This window comes from Diabrotica virgifera, chromosome 7, assembly GCF_917563875.1.
Source record: "Diabrotica virgifera virgifera chromosome 7, PGI_DIABVI_V3a".
Classification (NCBI taxonomy): Eukaryota; Metazoa; Arthropoda; class Insecta; order Coleoptera; family Chrysomelidae; genus Diabrotica; species Diabrotica virgifera.
In genome coordinates, this window is record NC_065449.1 from 2,529,926 (window position 1) to 2,546,753 (window position 16,828).

Below are 16,828 nucleotides of genomic sequence, written 5' to 3' on the forward strand. Positions count from 1 at the left end.
GCTATTTTTTCAGAGATAATAGAACCCATTACTGTACTGGTGAGTAATATTTCATTACTCACAGGCTGAAGTTAGATTCAAGTGGCGCATGCCACTTTTAATATTAATCGTATATAAACTGCAAATAAAATTACTTAAACTTGTTTATTTAGACAATAATCATTGTAATTTATACCAATAATTAACTTCGAAAAATTTTTAAAGGAATTTTAACTGTAACAATGTCAGTATATTTTTTACGTTTATATCTTGTTTACTAAAAATTTTGACGTTTATCATTTAATTTAGTGACAGTGACATTAGCGCATTTTGTTTATGTTAATTCGAATTTTTAACTAATATTGTATTTGTTTTTCAAGTTATATTGTGTTCAATATGTAATAACATATTATGTAATGAAACTACATATACTTTCATCATTTTAATATAAGGCGTCATTTCAAATTGGAATGCAGTCAACCGACGTTAGAAATTCGGAACACACTCCTGTCCTGCCGAGCCGTCACCAGCTGTGGAGAGATTTGATCTACGTCCCTCAAGCATTTATGAAACTTTTATTTTCACTTATTTGTAGAAATAATCATAGATTGGGAATATTGACATTAAATGTCGTTTCTTTATTCTAGGTAAATATTGTAAATGTTGTATTAAAACATGTTTTAATAAAATACTTTATTCTAGAGCAACACAGCTGTCCTTATTCCTATAAATATCATTACATGTATAGTTATATTATTATATATATAGTTAAATGTAAATAGTCGATCGGATAGCTCAGTGCGACTAGCGGCTGATCCACACTTCACTTCGCCTTGAGGTATGTGAGTTCAAGCCCAGCCCAGGCCATCGCAAAAACAAAAAGGCTAACGCGCCAGTATAAAATTCTAAATATGAATCTGGCGCTTAAACTGGAATATGCGGGCATCTGATCGACCTATGAGGGAGCAGTACGGAAAGGGAAAAGGGCTTGCGGCTTGGTGATACTCCCCCATAGATCCCTACCGAAGGGCGTTGACGCCTAAGAACGGTGTAATACAAATGTAAATATACATTATAACTATATATATGAAATACTTCCACCGACAACAGCCACTTCCTATTTATTAGATTCACTGACAGTAGGTACAAATTTAAGCTTATAACAACAACTTATTATTACAACAACTACTGTTATTGTCTTTGTTCTAGGATAAGTTGTATTTGTCAATTTCAAAATGTATTGTTTGTTATTGTATTTACCAATTTTGTACCTACTAGATCTTATTTTTCTAATTTGTGTGACATTTTAATTGTATCATGTACTAATGGACTTCGGCCCGTAAATAAATAATAAATAAATAATTTTTTGGAAACGAATAGAATTTATATTGACTATTTCTAGTTGTATTTTTACAATAAATAAGAATTTAGTAGGCAACCAATTATTCAGCCACGTACTAGGGGTAAATAGCATTTTGGTATTTTTGTAAATTATTATAATTTAAATCTCGAGTAGTTGATAATTAAATTTTTTACTAATTAAAATAAAAAAAAGGTCGTAGAAAAGTATAGGGGTCATTCCATTTCAAATCACTCAATTTTGGAGCAAAAAAAATTTTGGACCTCTGATTTGTCTGAAAATTGGTATATAGCTTCTGCGGGACGTAAAAATAAGATATTTAAGGTCAAAAAATCTTCTTCTTCTTTTTTTCTCAAAATGTTATTTTATGCGATTTTACAGTGATTTGGTGTTTATTTATACAAATTTGCATTTTCTATCGTAAAGTATCAATGGAAAACATAATATTTTAATAGAAGGGACTCAAAAATGTCATATGGCATTATAACAAGTTACTCTGGAGTTAGTGGATGCGCTCAAACGAAGAAGAGTTCAAATTGCTTGTATTCAAGAAACTAGGTGGAAAGGACAAAGGGCGAAAGAACTAGTTGATGGATATAAATTGTGGTATGTAGGGAGTAGTAACACTAGAAATGGAGTTGGTATAATTGCTGATAGTGAAATGAAAGATAACGTAGTAGAAGTTGTAAGAACGAGTGATAGAATGATGTCAGTGAAATTTGTAATTGGTAAAGAGGTATTGAATGTTGTGTGTGTGTATGCTCCTCAAACAGGTCTGGGTGAGAATGAAAGAAGAGCTTTCTATGATCAATTAGGAGACGTACTGAGTGATATTCCAGCGGAGGAGAAAGTTATAATAGGAGGTGATTTCAATGCACATGTGGGCCAAGCCAAGACAGGATATGAAACAATACATGGGGGATTAGGCTTTGGAACTAGAAATGAAGCTGGAGATGACATGCTAGAATTAGCAACAGCATTGGATATGGCGATTGTTAACACATTCTTTAAAAAGAGAGAAACTTAACTTATTACCTACAAAAGTGGACAACATCAATCCCAAATAGACTACTTCATGATAAGGAAAGAAGACATACGTGAATGCAAGGACTGCAAGGTAATAGTTAGTGAGACAGTAAGCCAACAACATAAGCTGCTTGTTCTGGACATCGAAGTAAAAAGCGAAACTAAACAAGAATATCGGAGAGGACCACAAAAAATCAAGTGGTGGATGCTAAAAGATGAGAAGGAAGGTCTATTCAGGAAAAGAATAGTAGAAAAAATATGTTGGAACATGAAAGGAAGCCCTAACACAATTTGGAGAAAAATGGCCAATATTATTAGAGAGATGGCTATTGAAATACTTGGGAAAACGTCAGGAAAGAAGTTTGAGGATAAAGAGACTTGGTGGTGGTCAAATGAAGTACAAGGAAAAATAAAAGAGAAGAGAAAATTATATAAAAAGTGGCAAGAAACCAGATCGGACATAGATCTTCAAAACTATATGGTCACCAAAAAGGAAGCGAAAGTAGCAATAGCAAAAGCTAAAGCAGAAGCGTATTCAAACCTATACGATCAACTTGATACCAGGGAAGGCGAAACGAAGATATATAAAATAGCCAAACAGAGAGCAAAGAAAGCAAAAGATTTTAATCAGATTAGATGTATCCGAGATGAAAATAATAAAATACTAGTTCACGAAAGGGATGTCAAAAAGAGATGGAGAAAGTACTTTGACAGCTTATTAAATGAAGAATTTGACAGACAGCCTGTAGAGTCAACGGAGACAGTAGCAGCAATGGTCACCAAAATAACCAACGAGGAAGTGGCTCAAGCGCTTCAAAAAATAAAGAAAGGAAAAGCGGTAGGACCAGATGATATTCCTGGGGAAGTATGGAGAGCATTGGGAGAGACAGGAACAAGGTGGCTAGCAGGTCTATTTAATAGAATTATGGAAGTTGGACAAATGCCAGACGAATGGAGAAGCAGTAAACTGGTACCTGTTTACAAAAACAAGGGAGATATACAACAATGTACAAACTACAGGGCTATAAAACTACTTAGCCACACCATGAAAATATGGGAAAGAGTAATTGATAGACGGATACGTGAAGAGACCGAAATATCCGAGAATCAATTTGGCTTTATGCAGGGTAGATCAACAACAGATGCAATTTTCATTATAAGGCAGTTGATGGAAAAATACAGGAGTAAAGAAACAAACGCTCATATGGTATTCATTGATCTTGAGAAAGCATATGATAGAGTTCCTCGAGAGATTCTGTGGTGGGCACTCAATAAGAAAGGAGTCCCTGGTGAATATGTAAAGATTGTGAGGGATATGTATGAGGGAGTAACGACTAGTGTTAGGACAGGTGTGGGAGAGACTGATAAATTTCATGTGAAAGTAAGATTGCATCAAGGTTCTGTGCTTAGTCCGTATTTATTCTCATTAGTTTTGGACCAGATAACAGCGAAAATACAGGGTACCATTCCATGGTGCTTAATGTATGCTGATGATGTCGTGTTAGTAGGAAATAGTGAAAGAGACTTAGAACAAAAACTGGAACAGTGGAGACAAGCTCTGGAGGAAAAAGGTTTAAAACTTAGTAGGACAAAAACAGAGTATTTGGAATGTTCATTTAAAGATGGAGCTACTACAAATAAAATGGTATCTTTGGATTGTGAAATGATTGTAAAAAGCAATAGTTTTAAGTACCTAGGATCGGTATTACAGAGTAATGGAGAAATAGATGGAGATGCATGCAGTAGAATTAGGGCTGGATGGATGAAGTGGAAAGAAGCGAGTGGTGTGTTGTGTGACAGAAAAATTCCAATGAAGCTGAAGGGAAAATTCTATAAAACAGCCATAAGACCAGCTATGATGTACGGAACTGAATGTTGAGCAGTGAAAAAGAAAGAGGAACGGCGAATGCATGTGGCGGAAATGAGAATGCTTAGATGGATGAGTGGAGTGACAAAGAAGGATACAATTAGAAATGAGTATATTAGGAGAAGTCTAGGTGTGGCACCAATTGATGCCAAAATGAGAGACCATAGGTTAAGATGGTTTGGTCATGTTCAACGTCGAGACGTTAACCAGCCAATACGAAGAATAGCTGAAGTGCAGATTCCTGGAAGGAGTAGGAGAGGAAGACCAAAGAAGACCTGGGGGGAGACGATAAGGCAGGACATGTTGGTAAAGGGGATTAACATTAATATGGCCCAAGATAGAATTGTGGGGAGAAATGCAATTAGGGAAGCCGACCCCGCATAGGGATAAGGCAAAGAGAATGATGATGATTTGATTCAAAACAAGCTTTTGATCAAATTTTAAAGTGTAGAAAACGTTAAAATATTGTTTTTTACATTTTTCTCCATTCCCAAAATACATCATAATCGATTTGGCTGAAAATTTGCCCACAGATAGACAAAACATAGGACTTTAAGTGGTGAGAAGGATTTGAATTATATTACAATACCAAAAAAGTTACATGCAATATTATAGTCAAAAATATAGGCGTCTACTGTAAGTACAATTAACTCAAAAATATTGACCTCACGACAAAAATTGTTAAAAGAAATTGTAATAATTGTAAATACGATTTATTTGGAACAATTTCAGTTCCTACTATTTTTGTCGAAAAGTTAAAAATGGCGGAGATTATGAACAAAACAGGTTCTCCTTTAAAATCAAGATGGCGGCTAACGTAACGGAGGAATTCATTCGTGATTTTAAATTTAGGTTACTATTGACTCCCCTAAAGATCGGAAAAATAAAATTTTGGGCAGCTCGGCATTCAAGGTCAAATGCTATCCCGACTGGACTAATATATACTTTTGAGTCTGATATTACTGCATGTAACTTTTTTGGTATTGTAATATAATTCAAATCCTTCTAACCACTTAAAGTCCTATCTTTTGGCTATCTGTGGGCAAATTTTCAGCCAAATCGATGATGATGTATTTTGGGAATGGAGGAAAATGTAAAAAACGGTATTTTAACGTTTTTTACACTATAAAATTTGATCAAAAACTTGTTTTGACTCAAAATAACTTGTTATAATGCCATATAATGACATTTTTGAGTCCTTTCTATTAAAATATTATGTTTTTCATTGATACTTTACGACAGAAAATGCAAATTTGTTTAAATAAACACCAAATCACTGTAAAATCGCATAAAATAACATTTTGAGAAAAAAAAGAAGAAGAAGATTTTTGACTTTAAATATCTTATTTTTACGTCCCGCAGAAGCTATATACCAATTTTCAGACAAATCGGAGATCCAAAATCTTTTGCCTGAGTGATTTGACATGGAATGTACCATAGTATTCTACTTGCATGTTATAACATGCATGTTATAACATGTTATAACATATTCTATATTTTATATTATTATATTATATATAGTTAAATGTAAATATACATTATAACTATATTTATGAAATACGTCCAACGACAATAGCCATTTCCTATTTATTAGATATACTGACAGTAGGTACAAATGTACGCTTATAATTTTTAGGAAACGAATAGAACTTTACTTGACTATTACTTGTTGTATTTTTACAATAAATAAGAATTTGGTAATAGTAGGTAACCAATTATTCAGCCACATACTAGGGGTAAACAGTATTTAGGTAATTTTGTAAATTATTATAATTTAAATCTCGAGTAGTTTCGTAGAAAAAGTATAGTATTCTACTCGCATGTAATGGCTATTACTCACACATGCTCGTTGAATAATATACTATTTCAAGATTTTTTTCTCAGAACCTTTATTAAAATTGAACATAAAACTTTTTACATATTAATATCTAACTTCGAGAGAATACAAAAAAATATATCTTTTTTCATTTATGCACATACACTAATATTGTAGAGGACGCCAAAGTCGAGGCCTTGAAAAAAGTATGTAGTTCCGATGGCGGACAGTTAATCTCAGGATTGGGATCTCTGAAACAAAAAATTGTACGGAATTTGAAAAAGGAAGGTTTCTCACGTGACAATTTACCACAGTTAGTGAAAAATTCTCCAAAATAGAGATTTTACGGAAATTTGAAAAATTTTTGTGAAAAAATTGCCTGATTTTCTTCAATTTTGTCAGGGTTAAAAATTATGTATTTTTTATTTTTTGGTCAAATTGTGGTAAATTGTCACGTAAGAAACCTTCCTTTCCCAAATGCAGTACGATTTTTTTGTTTCATATATCCCAATCCTGAGATTAGCTGTCCGCCATCATTTTTCAAGGCCTCGACTTTTGCTCCCTCTACAATATTATTGTACATGCATAAATCAAAAAAAGATATATTTTTTGTACTCTTTAATATGTAAACAGTTTTATGTTCATTTTTTATAAAGGTTCCAAGAAAAAAAATCTTGAAAAAAATGATTATTTTTGGTCTTCCAAAGTGTACTAGTACCTACGGTTTTTCATATTAGTACTTAAAAGCAGCATGTCTTCCCTGCTCAAAAAACTGAAGGGGTACTTGTCAAGGCGAATGACACAGATCGAATGGACAAGTTCCTCAGATGTAAATGTAGATGTAGAAGTAAGAAAAGTAACTATGTAATTTTGAAGACTATAAATATATCAACTAGTGGACTAGTTTCATTTACTACACAAAATGTCACTGAAGATGATCTGACTAGATCAAAAACGTTCTGATGTTTTTCTATAATCTATTTCGATGACTTTTTTAAAAGTTTTTTTCTAAAATAAAAAGTACTGTACCGATTGCTTTGAAAATTTGCATGAGCATTTATTATAAAAAGAAGTACACGTTAAACATTTTCATAAAAAAATATTGAAAATTAAACGATTTATGCGCCATCTACTGGCACCGTGAAAATAAAAACATAGTTCTACTGCTGCAGTGATTGGGACTAATAGTGTGTGTGTGTTCACAAAGAAGGGATGGCATTAGATAAACTTTTTGCCACAGTTATAGGGACTAATAGTGACCCTGGAACATAAATTTTCAAAGTTATTATTGAAATATAAGTTATTTTCTATACCATAAACTAGGGGTTTTTTTTGATCGGATAAAAAATGTCAATTTGGCTGTTTTTGAAACTAAAAATGTGTTAGCTAATTTTAAAAAATGTTTTCAATACTTCGCCATTTTCTCAAATTTTAATATTTTTTAAAAATCCTAGTTGATGGTATGGGAAATGACATATTTCAATAATCACTTTGAAATTTTATGTTTCAGAATCCCCATTAGTCACAATCACTGCAGCAGTGGAGCTGTTTTTATTTTTACGGTGCCAGTAGATGGCGCATAAATCGTTTAATTTTCAATATTTTTTTATGAAAATTGTTTTACATGCACTTCTTTTTATAATAAATGCTCATGCAAATTTTCAAAACAATTGGTACAGTACTTTTTATTTCAGAAATTCCCAAAAAAAGTATATGAACTTCGAACTTTTACACTAGGATAGCCCCTTAATAAATATTATACCGTTATAGGTCTGGATCCCGCGTATGAAAAAAAAGTTGATTAATAGCAAGCTGAAAATTTGTTAATAGCTTAAGGGTGTCTAGTCGGACAAACTTTGATATATGGGAACACTGGAACAGGGGAAGTTTTAATTGTGGAACAGGTTAAAAAGTTGGAACGGTCATACCACGAAAACGTCACATGTATTTTGTCTGACAGAACTTCCAATTGATTTGTTACTCTTTCATTAAACTCTCATGTAAAAAATCAGACTTTCTATGTTCCTATTCACAGAACCAACTTTGCTTATAACAACTTTTTCTGAAAGCTGAATTCATTTCGGGCCTCAGGCATATGTATGTTTATTTGAGTAGTTGTGGAATAGATAGTCATTGTTGTGGTATGTAAATCTGTTTGTGATATTTATATTTTATTGTATTGTTAACTACACATTTTATTATACAGTAGAGCGTCGATCAACCGAACGACCGGTTATCCGAACTACCGAGTCCCGTGCCTCACACTAGAGTACTGAGCAAGCGTTAGTAATTAAGGCTTAAAATATCTTCAATTTTCTTCACTTATGTATCCAAAAATATGTTGTTGCAAAGATTGCACTTTTTTGTTTAATTGCTATTTGTCATTATCAAGGTTTAAACAAATATACAGTTATATAAATACGGTTTTTATTCACTTGTGGATAAATATGTATGACAATCTCAATATACATAGTTCAATTATCCAAACAAAACATAGTTTTGCGAACACCCATGTCCCCCAATTAGTTCAGATAATCGACGCTCTACTGTATTTTAATAATTATTGACACACATAAGTATATTGAAATACTATATTAAAACTTGTAATCATATTGGGCAGCAGCTGGTTGAAAATAAATAAATAAATAAATTGGAAGCCTTTGAAATGTAGATCTACTGATGAATATTGTGGATAAGTAGGTTTGATCGAATAAGAAATGAATAAAAAAAAACAGAAAAAACAAAAACAATAAAAATTTGAAAGTTACAATATTTCGGCCATGACATGAGACATCCAGAGAGGTATAACCACCTTCTACACCTCATAATACTGAGCAAGATCGCAAGAAGAAGAGGCAAAAGCTGAAGAAGAACTCATGAGACAATGGTATGAGACATCCACTAATATGTTTTGAACTGCCGTAAACAAATTATTATTGCCAATGTTCAATAATCGGACAATGTACTGAAGAAGAGAAAAACAAAACTGCTATCACTCTTACCTGGTGGTGGTAAAAATAGACTCGGAATGCCCCCTCGCATAATTCCTTGAACTTTGGGTCCTCTTTTGACTTTATGCTCTTCTTTAAAATGCCTACTACATATACGACAACTTCCGTAAACCTTAGTTGGTGTATAACTGTACAATTTTTCGTTCTTAATAACTCTTAACCATTCCCAGAAACTTTCTATCTCGTTTTTTGGATTTGGAAATCGATGTCTACCGCTATAGCGGTCACTACAACCAGGAACATAACATATTGTTTTTTTTTGTGTTTTTTTTGCATTTTGTTCAATTCTCCATTCCGCAAGGAGTCTTTGCCAGTTCTTTTTAAAATTCGACATTGGACAACAAAAATATACAAATTGACAAATCAATATAAATATAAAAAGCAAAACCATAAGACATACATAACCAAACATATCCTGCTTCAGTCGTCACGTCAATGTCATACGTCTCTACGCAATCAATAATTGTAGGTATTGCATTTTCTCGCAATCGAACACAAACCAATGATGTCCTATCTATATCCTTCTCATCAAAATGCTTCGAACACAGTTTGCTACATGTTGTTGGTTCCCAGTTTCCTCTATTTGCAAACTGTATCCAGGCTTTTCTCCTTTCACCATCTTTAGGAAATCTACAACCATATGAATTAAGTTTAAAATACCGCCCTGTACAGTTTACACTTTATACTAACGTATGAAAGGTTATTCCTGAGGGATGATTTTTATTCATTCGACTGTTATTCCTGCAAGAGCGAACTGCACAAGAAGTCATGCTAATACTTTTTAATAAATGGAAAAGCGAAAAGAGCTCAAAAATAAGATCAAATATTTACAAATTTAAAACACACGCACACGACCGAGACGAGAATGAGATGCACTATCCAATATGGAGGAACTAAAGATGGTGCAATGGTGACGTGATCTGTTACCAGTTACTTTGGAACAGGTATTTTATTTGGACTAGTGGAACTGATCCAGAATAGGCCTGGATCCCGCGTACCAAAAAAAAGTTTATCGACACGTTAACACGGACAGAACGTCCATAGACGTCTAATTTCCATTGATGTAATGTGACGTTGCATTTTTCCCTATTCTACTTTACAAAGTACATACACAATAGTATCACAACACTTGCTTATACATTTGACGCACTAACGGTATCTAGTCAGACAAACTTTGATGTATAGGAACACTGGAACAGGGGAAGATTTAATTTTGGAACGTGTTATCCTGACAAATTTATGATTGTGAAAACTAGCAGGTTGTTTTTAACTTTATTCAATATCAAACTTTATTCGCGGTGTGCAAGTACTTGGAAGGGAAACGAGAAACGACCGTGCGCGAGTCGCGGAGAAATATTGCAACTATCTTAAATAATTCATATTGTCAATTGAAATTGTCAAATTGACGTATATTTCATACCTTCTTCTTCTTCTTCCTTTATTGGGTTATATCCCAATAAAGGAAGAAGAAGAAGATATAACCCAATAAAGGAAGAAGAAGAAGAAGGTATGAAATATACGTCAATTTGACAATTTCAATTTCTGTCATTGAAGCAGAAAAATTATATATTGCTCCACAATATTGATATGATATGCAATTATTATATAAAGGTAAATTTAATTAATTGTATTTTGCTTGCAGTACTGCATTTTAAGAACTAATTTTATTTACTACATACAATTGTTTACGTTTGCATAACATAACCTGCATCTTATTTTTTCTTCTTATTATTTTTTTGGACTATGGCCTTGACAATTATCCAGTAACCAGGACTAATATAATTGGCCAATATAATTAAAAGTGCGAATACAAGTACAGAGCGTAGAAATAGGGGTCGCTTTGCCGAACTTGCACGGTCCCAATATAATATATGAAAAAATGTTTGCCTCACAAATATGTTGGGCATTTTAATAAGTATGACACATAGAACATTTCAAATCACAGGAATTACGTTTGTGATAAATAGCAGTCTGATTTTTGCACGAGAGTTTATTGTAAGGGTAACAAATCAATAATTGGACATTCTGTCCGACAAAATACATGGGACATTTTCATAATCTGACGTTGCAAATGTTGAAACTGTTCCACAATTAAAATTTCCTGTTCCAGTGTTCCCGTATATCAAAGTTTATCCAACTAGACACCGTTAAGCTATTAACAGATTTTTAGCAAATATTAAACTGTTTATAAACAGGCCTATAACAACAATATGTATAAACGAGTACGCGTATAGTATGCTCGGAAATCAGCTAGAAAATTTAAAACTGAATACAGCAAAATTCAGTTTGGCAACATTGTGTGAATACCAAGTCCTCTGATATTAACAGAACCGTAATTCAGCCTGGACAAATTAATATATTTTTTACCAACGAAAATGAGATGTTTTAACGAAATAATGTTTCAAATATGATACGAAAATAATTTTGAATTTGGTTCTGCTAATGAAATTGCTTTTTTGTGCTTAAAAGTAGAAAAAACGTTTAATTTCTCTTGAGTAATATTTATCGTCTAATTTTATTTGAACCGTACTAATATTGAAGTGTTTACTGTAAGTTATAAAATGATTAATTTGCAATGATTAATGTGATGTTATTTGGATGGGAGCGCCGTGATTTAAACGAACGCACGAAAAATAAAGCCTGCTGATTGGCCGAAATAAAGCCAAATTCACATACAAGCAATATCTGTCAAATTTTGAAGTTTGTCTGAGGTGTCATTATTAACAACTACGACAAATATGCAACAGAAGGTGCGACAAACTTTAAGGGGTAATTCTGAATGAAAAAATAATGACCCTTTGCTTGATAAACATATGTCCGCAAACGCTTCGTTTCCGAGATAGGGGATGTTGAATTTTTTCTTACAAAATGAAAATTTATTTATTGCTCTAAATCTATTAAATATACTACAAGTGGTATTGTTCTATAGAGATATGCAAATGAAATTTGGTAAGTTTTAAGATGTAGTTATTCTGCATTATTTGACATGCAATTAAGAATTTTATATTCACCATTGGCGAGCATACGGGTAATATGACCCTGACACTGTTTTATTGGCGTCTTCACCAGAAGAACTGAAATAAATTGTGAATAGGCTAGACACGGCGAGTACGGAGTATGATAAATATACCGAAAACCAAAGTAACGATCATCGATAGATTACTATCACCAACTACGCTTCAGAGACTCAGACCCGTAATGTAACGAATGTCATTTTTTGAACATTCACGGATACGAATATCTGCTACTGACATTCGCGAATGCGGATATTCAGTTTCTTTAAAGTTGGTTCTATATAGAACCCCGCAAATCCGAACCCCGATAATCCGAACATTCGGCAAATTCGAACCAACGGAAAGTGAAAAAATATTAAAAATTCAAGACAAAAACTTAAAAACATGTTAATTATGCAGAATAATACCAGAATAGTGAATAATGTAGGATTAATAGGACTTTAACACTTAAAACTTAAAAATGAATACATATTTTATATGTAGTGTTTATAACGGTTAAACAGAAACGTTGATTTTCTTGTACCTAGTCAACTTGTGTCCAAAAATATTGTCCTAACTTTTGCGAGAACGTTTGCAGCACTAACGCGCATTCTTAAAGCAATCGATCACTGTCTTCTGATGCATGGAAGTCTAGCGACTTGACGTAACGATATTGAACCATTTACGCATTACATTGACCGGCAACGCAGCACAGTGGTTCTGCTCCATGTAAGGTAGATTCACATCCAGAGCTTTAGTGACATTTGCGTGTGACACTCGATTTGGCAGGGAAACTTCTTCCTCGCTTTCTTCGTCTTCATTAGGATTGCCTTCAGGTTGAACCAAGTTTACAATCTCTTCGTTCGAAAATTTTTGGTGCCCATTGTTGTCGGCTTCAATCCATTCTGTAATTGCACTTTCTTCTTCGTTTTCACATCCTTGAAGTTATTGTACAACTTCTAGGAGAGTAAGACAAGTGCAGCGACTCAAAATCAATGACAACGAAAGATTTGAATTATTAGTTAGACTAACTTTCAGATAATCCGAACTTTTCGGAATCCGAACAGGCTGTCCCTGTTCGCAAGCTGATAATTTGTTAATAGCTTAAGGGTGTCTAGTCGGACAAACTTTGATATATGAGAACACTGGAACAGGGGAAGTTTTAATTGCGGAACAGGTTAAAAATTTTTAACGGTCAGACCACGAAATGGCACATGTATTTTGTCCGACAGTAAAGACTTAAACTCTTTGAACAGAGATTAAACTCTCATGCAAAAATCAGACTGCTATTTATCACCAAATGGGCGTTTTAATGAGTGGAACATGTAGAATATGTCAAATGACAGGAACTATGACAGGTGATAAATAGCAGTCTGATTTTTGCATGAGAGTTTAATCTCTGTTCGGAGAGTTTAAGTCTGTTCTGTCGGACAAAATAAATGTGCGTTTTCGTGGTGTGACCATTCCAAATTTTTAACCTGTTCCACAATTAAAACTTCCCCTGTTCCAGTATTCTCATATATCAAAGTTTGTCCGACTAGACACCCTTAAGCTATTACCAAATTTTCAGCTTGCTATTAATCAACTTTGTTTTCATACGCGGGATCCAGACCTATAAGAGATTAAGGTCCGTTCTTTCCACCTCCGAATAACTAGTTATCGGGAATTTATCTGGCAGACTACATGTAAATCTGTCAGATAAACTTCTCGATAACTAGTTATCCCGAGGTGAAAAGACCGGTCCTTAGTTATCTCTTCTTAATGAAAATAGATGAGAAGTGAATAGATTTTGCCTGTAACCAACTCAATTTACATTCCACGTGATGGGAGGTCCATACCATTAAACAAACATGCACTTTTAATGTAACTACATACCATTTAAAGGGTTTTCACCCTGGTATTTCTTTGGTGGCTCAGCTGCATTCAACCTGTCTAATATAACACTGATGATGATTTTTTAAGAAAATCGAAAACGTTCTGTTGTTATGTAGCCCTTAAAAGAATTTTAAGTTTTTTATATCTTTTACAAAGGATTTTTTCCAATATTCTGATATTCATATTCGTACGAATTTCGCGGATGCGAATACGCAAAAATATGAGAATATTCGCGAATGCGAATTCAAATATTCGTTACATCACTAACTCGGACCATCAAAAAACCAGATTAGAAGTGTATAATGGCTAGTTATTATACTATGTTATAGGTCTGGATCCCTCGTATGAAAAAAAAAGTTGATTAATAGCAAGCTGAAAATTTGTTAATAGCTTAAGGGTGTCTAATGTTGATTTTTTTACCAAGAGGAGTAAACTAAAAAGACAGATTCACACCCAAGAAAGTTACTAGAAAAGTCACCAAATTCATCTTCTTTTTTCGTTGATCATATCAGCTTTCGATGATAATCCATACATATTATATTATATTAACACATCGCTAAAGAGTTCTAAAAACAACTACTGTTTTTATATAAAAGTAGACTAAAAATCTAAAAATTAAAGGAATAATGAATAATGCAGAAAACACAAAAAATCTCCGATATAGATACTTAATTAACCTATAAAATGACAGAGGTGCCAAAATTTCATAAATGTCATTAGTGTCAAATTTAATAACAGTGGAGTAAACTTGCCTGCGGTTGGACCAATTAGAAACAAGCATTACGGCGCGGTAAATTTAAATCACTCCTCTTGGTTAAAAAACAAACAATAGTCGGATAAACTTTGATATATGGAAACACTGTAACAGGGGCAGTTTTAATTGTGGAACAGGTTAACAATTTGGAACGGTCAGACCACGAAAACGGCACATTTATTTTGTCCGACAGAACAGAGATTAAACTCTCATGCAAAAATCAGACTGTTATTTATCACCTGCATAATTCCTGTCATTTGACATATTCTACATATTCCACTCATTAAAACGCCCATTTGGTGATAAATAGCAGTCTGATTTTTGCATGAGAGTTTAATCTCTGTTCGGAGAGTTAAGTCTGTTCTGTCGTACAAAATACATGTGCCGTTTTCGTGGTCTGACCGTTCCAAATTTTTGACCTGTTCCACAATTAAAACTTCCCTGTTCCAGTGTTCCCATATATCAAAGTTTGTCCGACTAGACACCCTTAAACTATTAACAAATTTTCAGCTTGCTATTAATCAACTTTTTTTTCATACGCGGGAACCAGACCTATTAGATAATGAAAAAGCAGTAAGTAACTTGGAACCGGTATTTTGTGTACGCGAATCAGTTTGACTTGATCCACAAAAATAACTCGATCAACCAAGTCCACCTCTACCCTTCGTTAGCATTGAAATGAAAGGGTTGTCATTTCACTTCTCATTTCTTGTTGTTCCATGATATAAAATGGCCGATATAGCGCTCGTAAAAAAAAACTATGTAATGAAAAATTACGCGAAAAAGAACGTTTGTCCCCAATCAAAACATTGTCTAATCATCAGTAAGTGAAATATAATTAATTTTGCTATAATCAGGTAGAGCTCTTACCTGGTGATGGCAAAAATAAACTGGGAATAACCCCTCGTTTGATTCCTCTCCTTCCAACTCCTTTATTAGGTCCTTTTGTACGTATTTCCTCTGCTTTAAAATGTCTAGCGCACACACGATAATTTGTGTAGACCGCAGTTGGTGTACGACTGTTTAAGCTTTCATTCTTAACAACTTTCAACCATTGGTAGAGAGAATCGATTTGGTGTTTTGGATTTGGAAAACGAAATCGACTGCTACAACGGTCAGTACAACCAGGAACACAACAACTTTTGTTTATTTTATCTTCCTCTGTTCTCCATTCCGTAATGAGTCTTTGCAAATTCTCTTTAAAATTCGACATTACAACAAAATATACAAATTGACGAATATAAAAACCAAAATAACACATACATAACCAACATAGAAAAAAGTGTTGTGTGATTTGGTAGAATGCGATCTTATCCTTCAAAAAATATGTCACGTATTTCAGCACCTGGAAAATTGGAAGGATACTACAAATCTGGCCTCCACATAAGTGGTCTGTAGCTTCGACATGATAGGTGTGAAATTTTAAACGTTCTTGCTGTTGATTGGATAGGAAGGGTAGCGTTATCTAGCCTCCACGCTAGGTACACCATAGCCTCCATACGGTACTTCCAATATTTAATATTATGTTATTCAAGTGGACAATAAAGGTAAAACACAAACAACTTTTGTTTCTTAATTATTTATTTATACAATAATGTGACATTTTACATAGAAATATGAGTATTTAATTTCGATTAAATATATGTTTACTTGTTGAATTTATCGGCTGCACACAACAGCTGATCGGCCATTAGACCCAACAACAAAACGCGAAATAAAATGTGTATTTTAAAACTGTTGGATAAACAGTACCTACAATCAAAAAAGCTTACCTTTAAAAAGGTACTCGATTATGAAATAACAAAAATATCAAAAAACACGACTGAATATCAGCTTCTTATGGTGACACAAACTAAACACAAATACCAAAAACACATCACATAACCGACCATATAAAATAAGTGAACGACAATGAACGAACGAACACGAACACAGATTACAGATTCACAGATAGCGCAGGATTTGTCAAAAGTCATGTTCCACCAATCACAATGCCGACATCAGCGCCTCTGACTAAACGGAAGGAAAATAAATACGATTACATGTTTTTTATTAGAGTTAGCGGGGCATGATAACCAAACATAATCCCGCTACTACAGGCGTTACGTCACACGTCACTTACGCCTTAAAGTGTAACTTCTCTCGCC

General features: G+C 33.7%; 1 protein-coding gene across 10 annotated transcripts in view; it reads right to left on the reverse strand.

Annotated features, from left to right (window-relative positions):
• LOC126888366 (uncharacterized) overlaps positions 1 to 16,828 on the reverse strand; it is a 135,652-nt gene that overhangs the window by 31,357 nt on the left and 87,467 nt on the right. Inside the window, exons 1-2 of one of the 10 annotated variants that reach the window (XM_050656560.1) lie at positions 9,750 to 9,930; positions 9,460 to 9,689 (exon numbers count right to left, since the gene is read on the reverse strand). The exons of 7 other annotated variants lie outside the window; for them this stretch is intronic. In XM_050656560.1, coding sequence (XP_050512517.1) covers positions 9,460 to 9,689; positions 9,750 to 9,829 — 310 coding nt within the window. In that variant the 5' untranslated portion in view covers positions 9,830 to 9,930. 2 more of the 10 variants (XM_050656554.1, XM_050656553.1) reach the window with 2 other exon arrangements.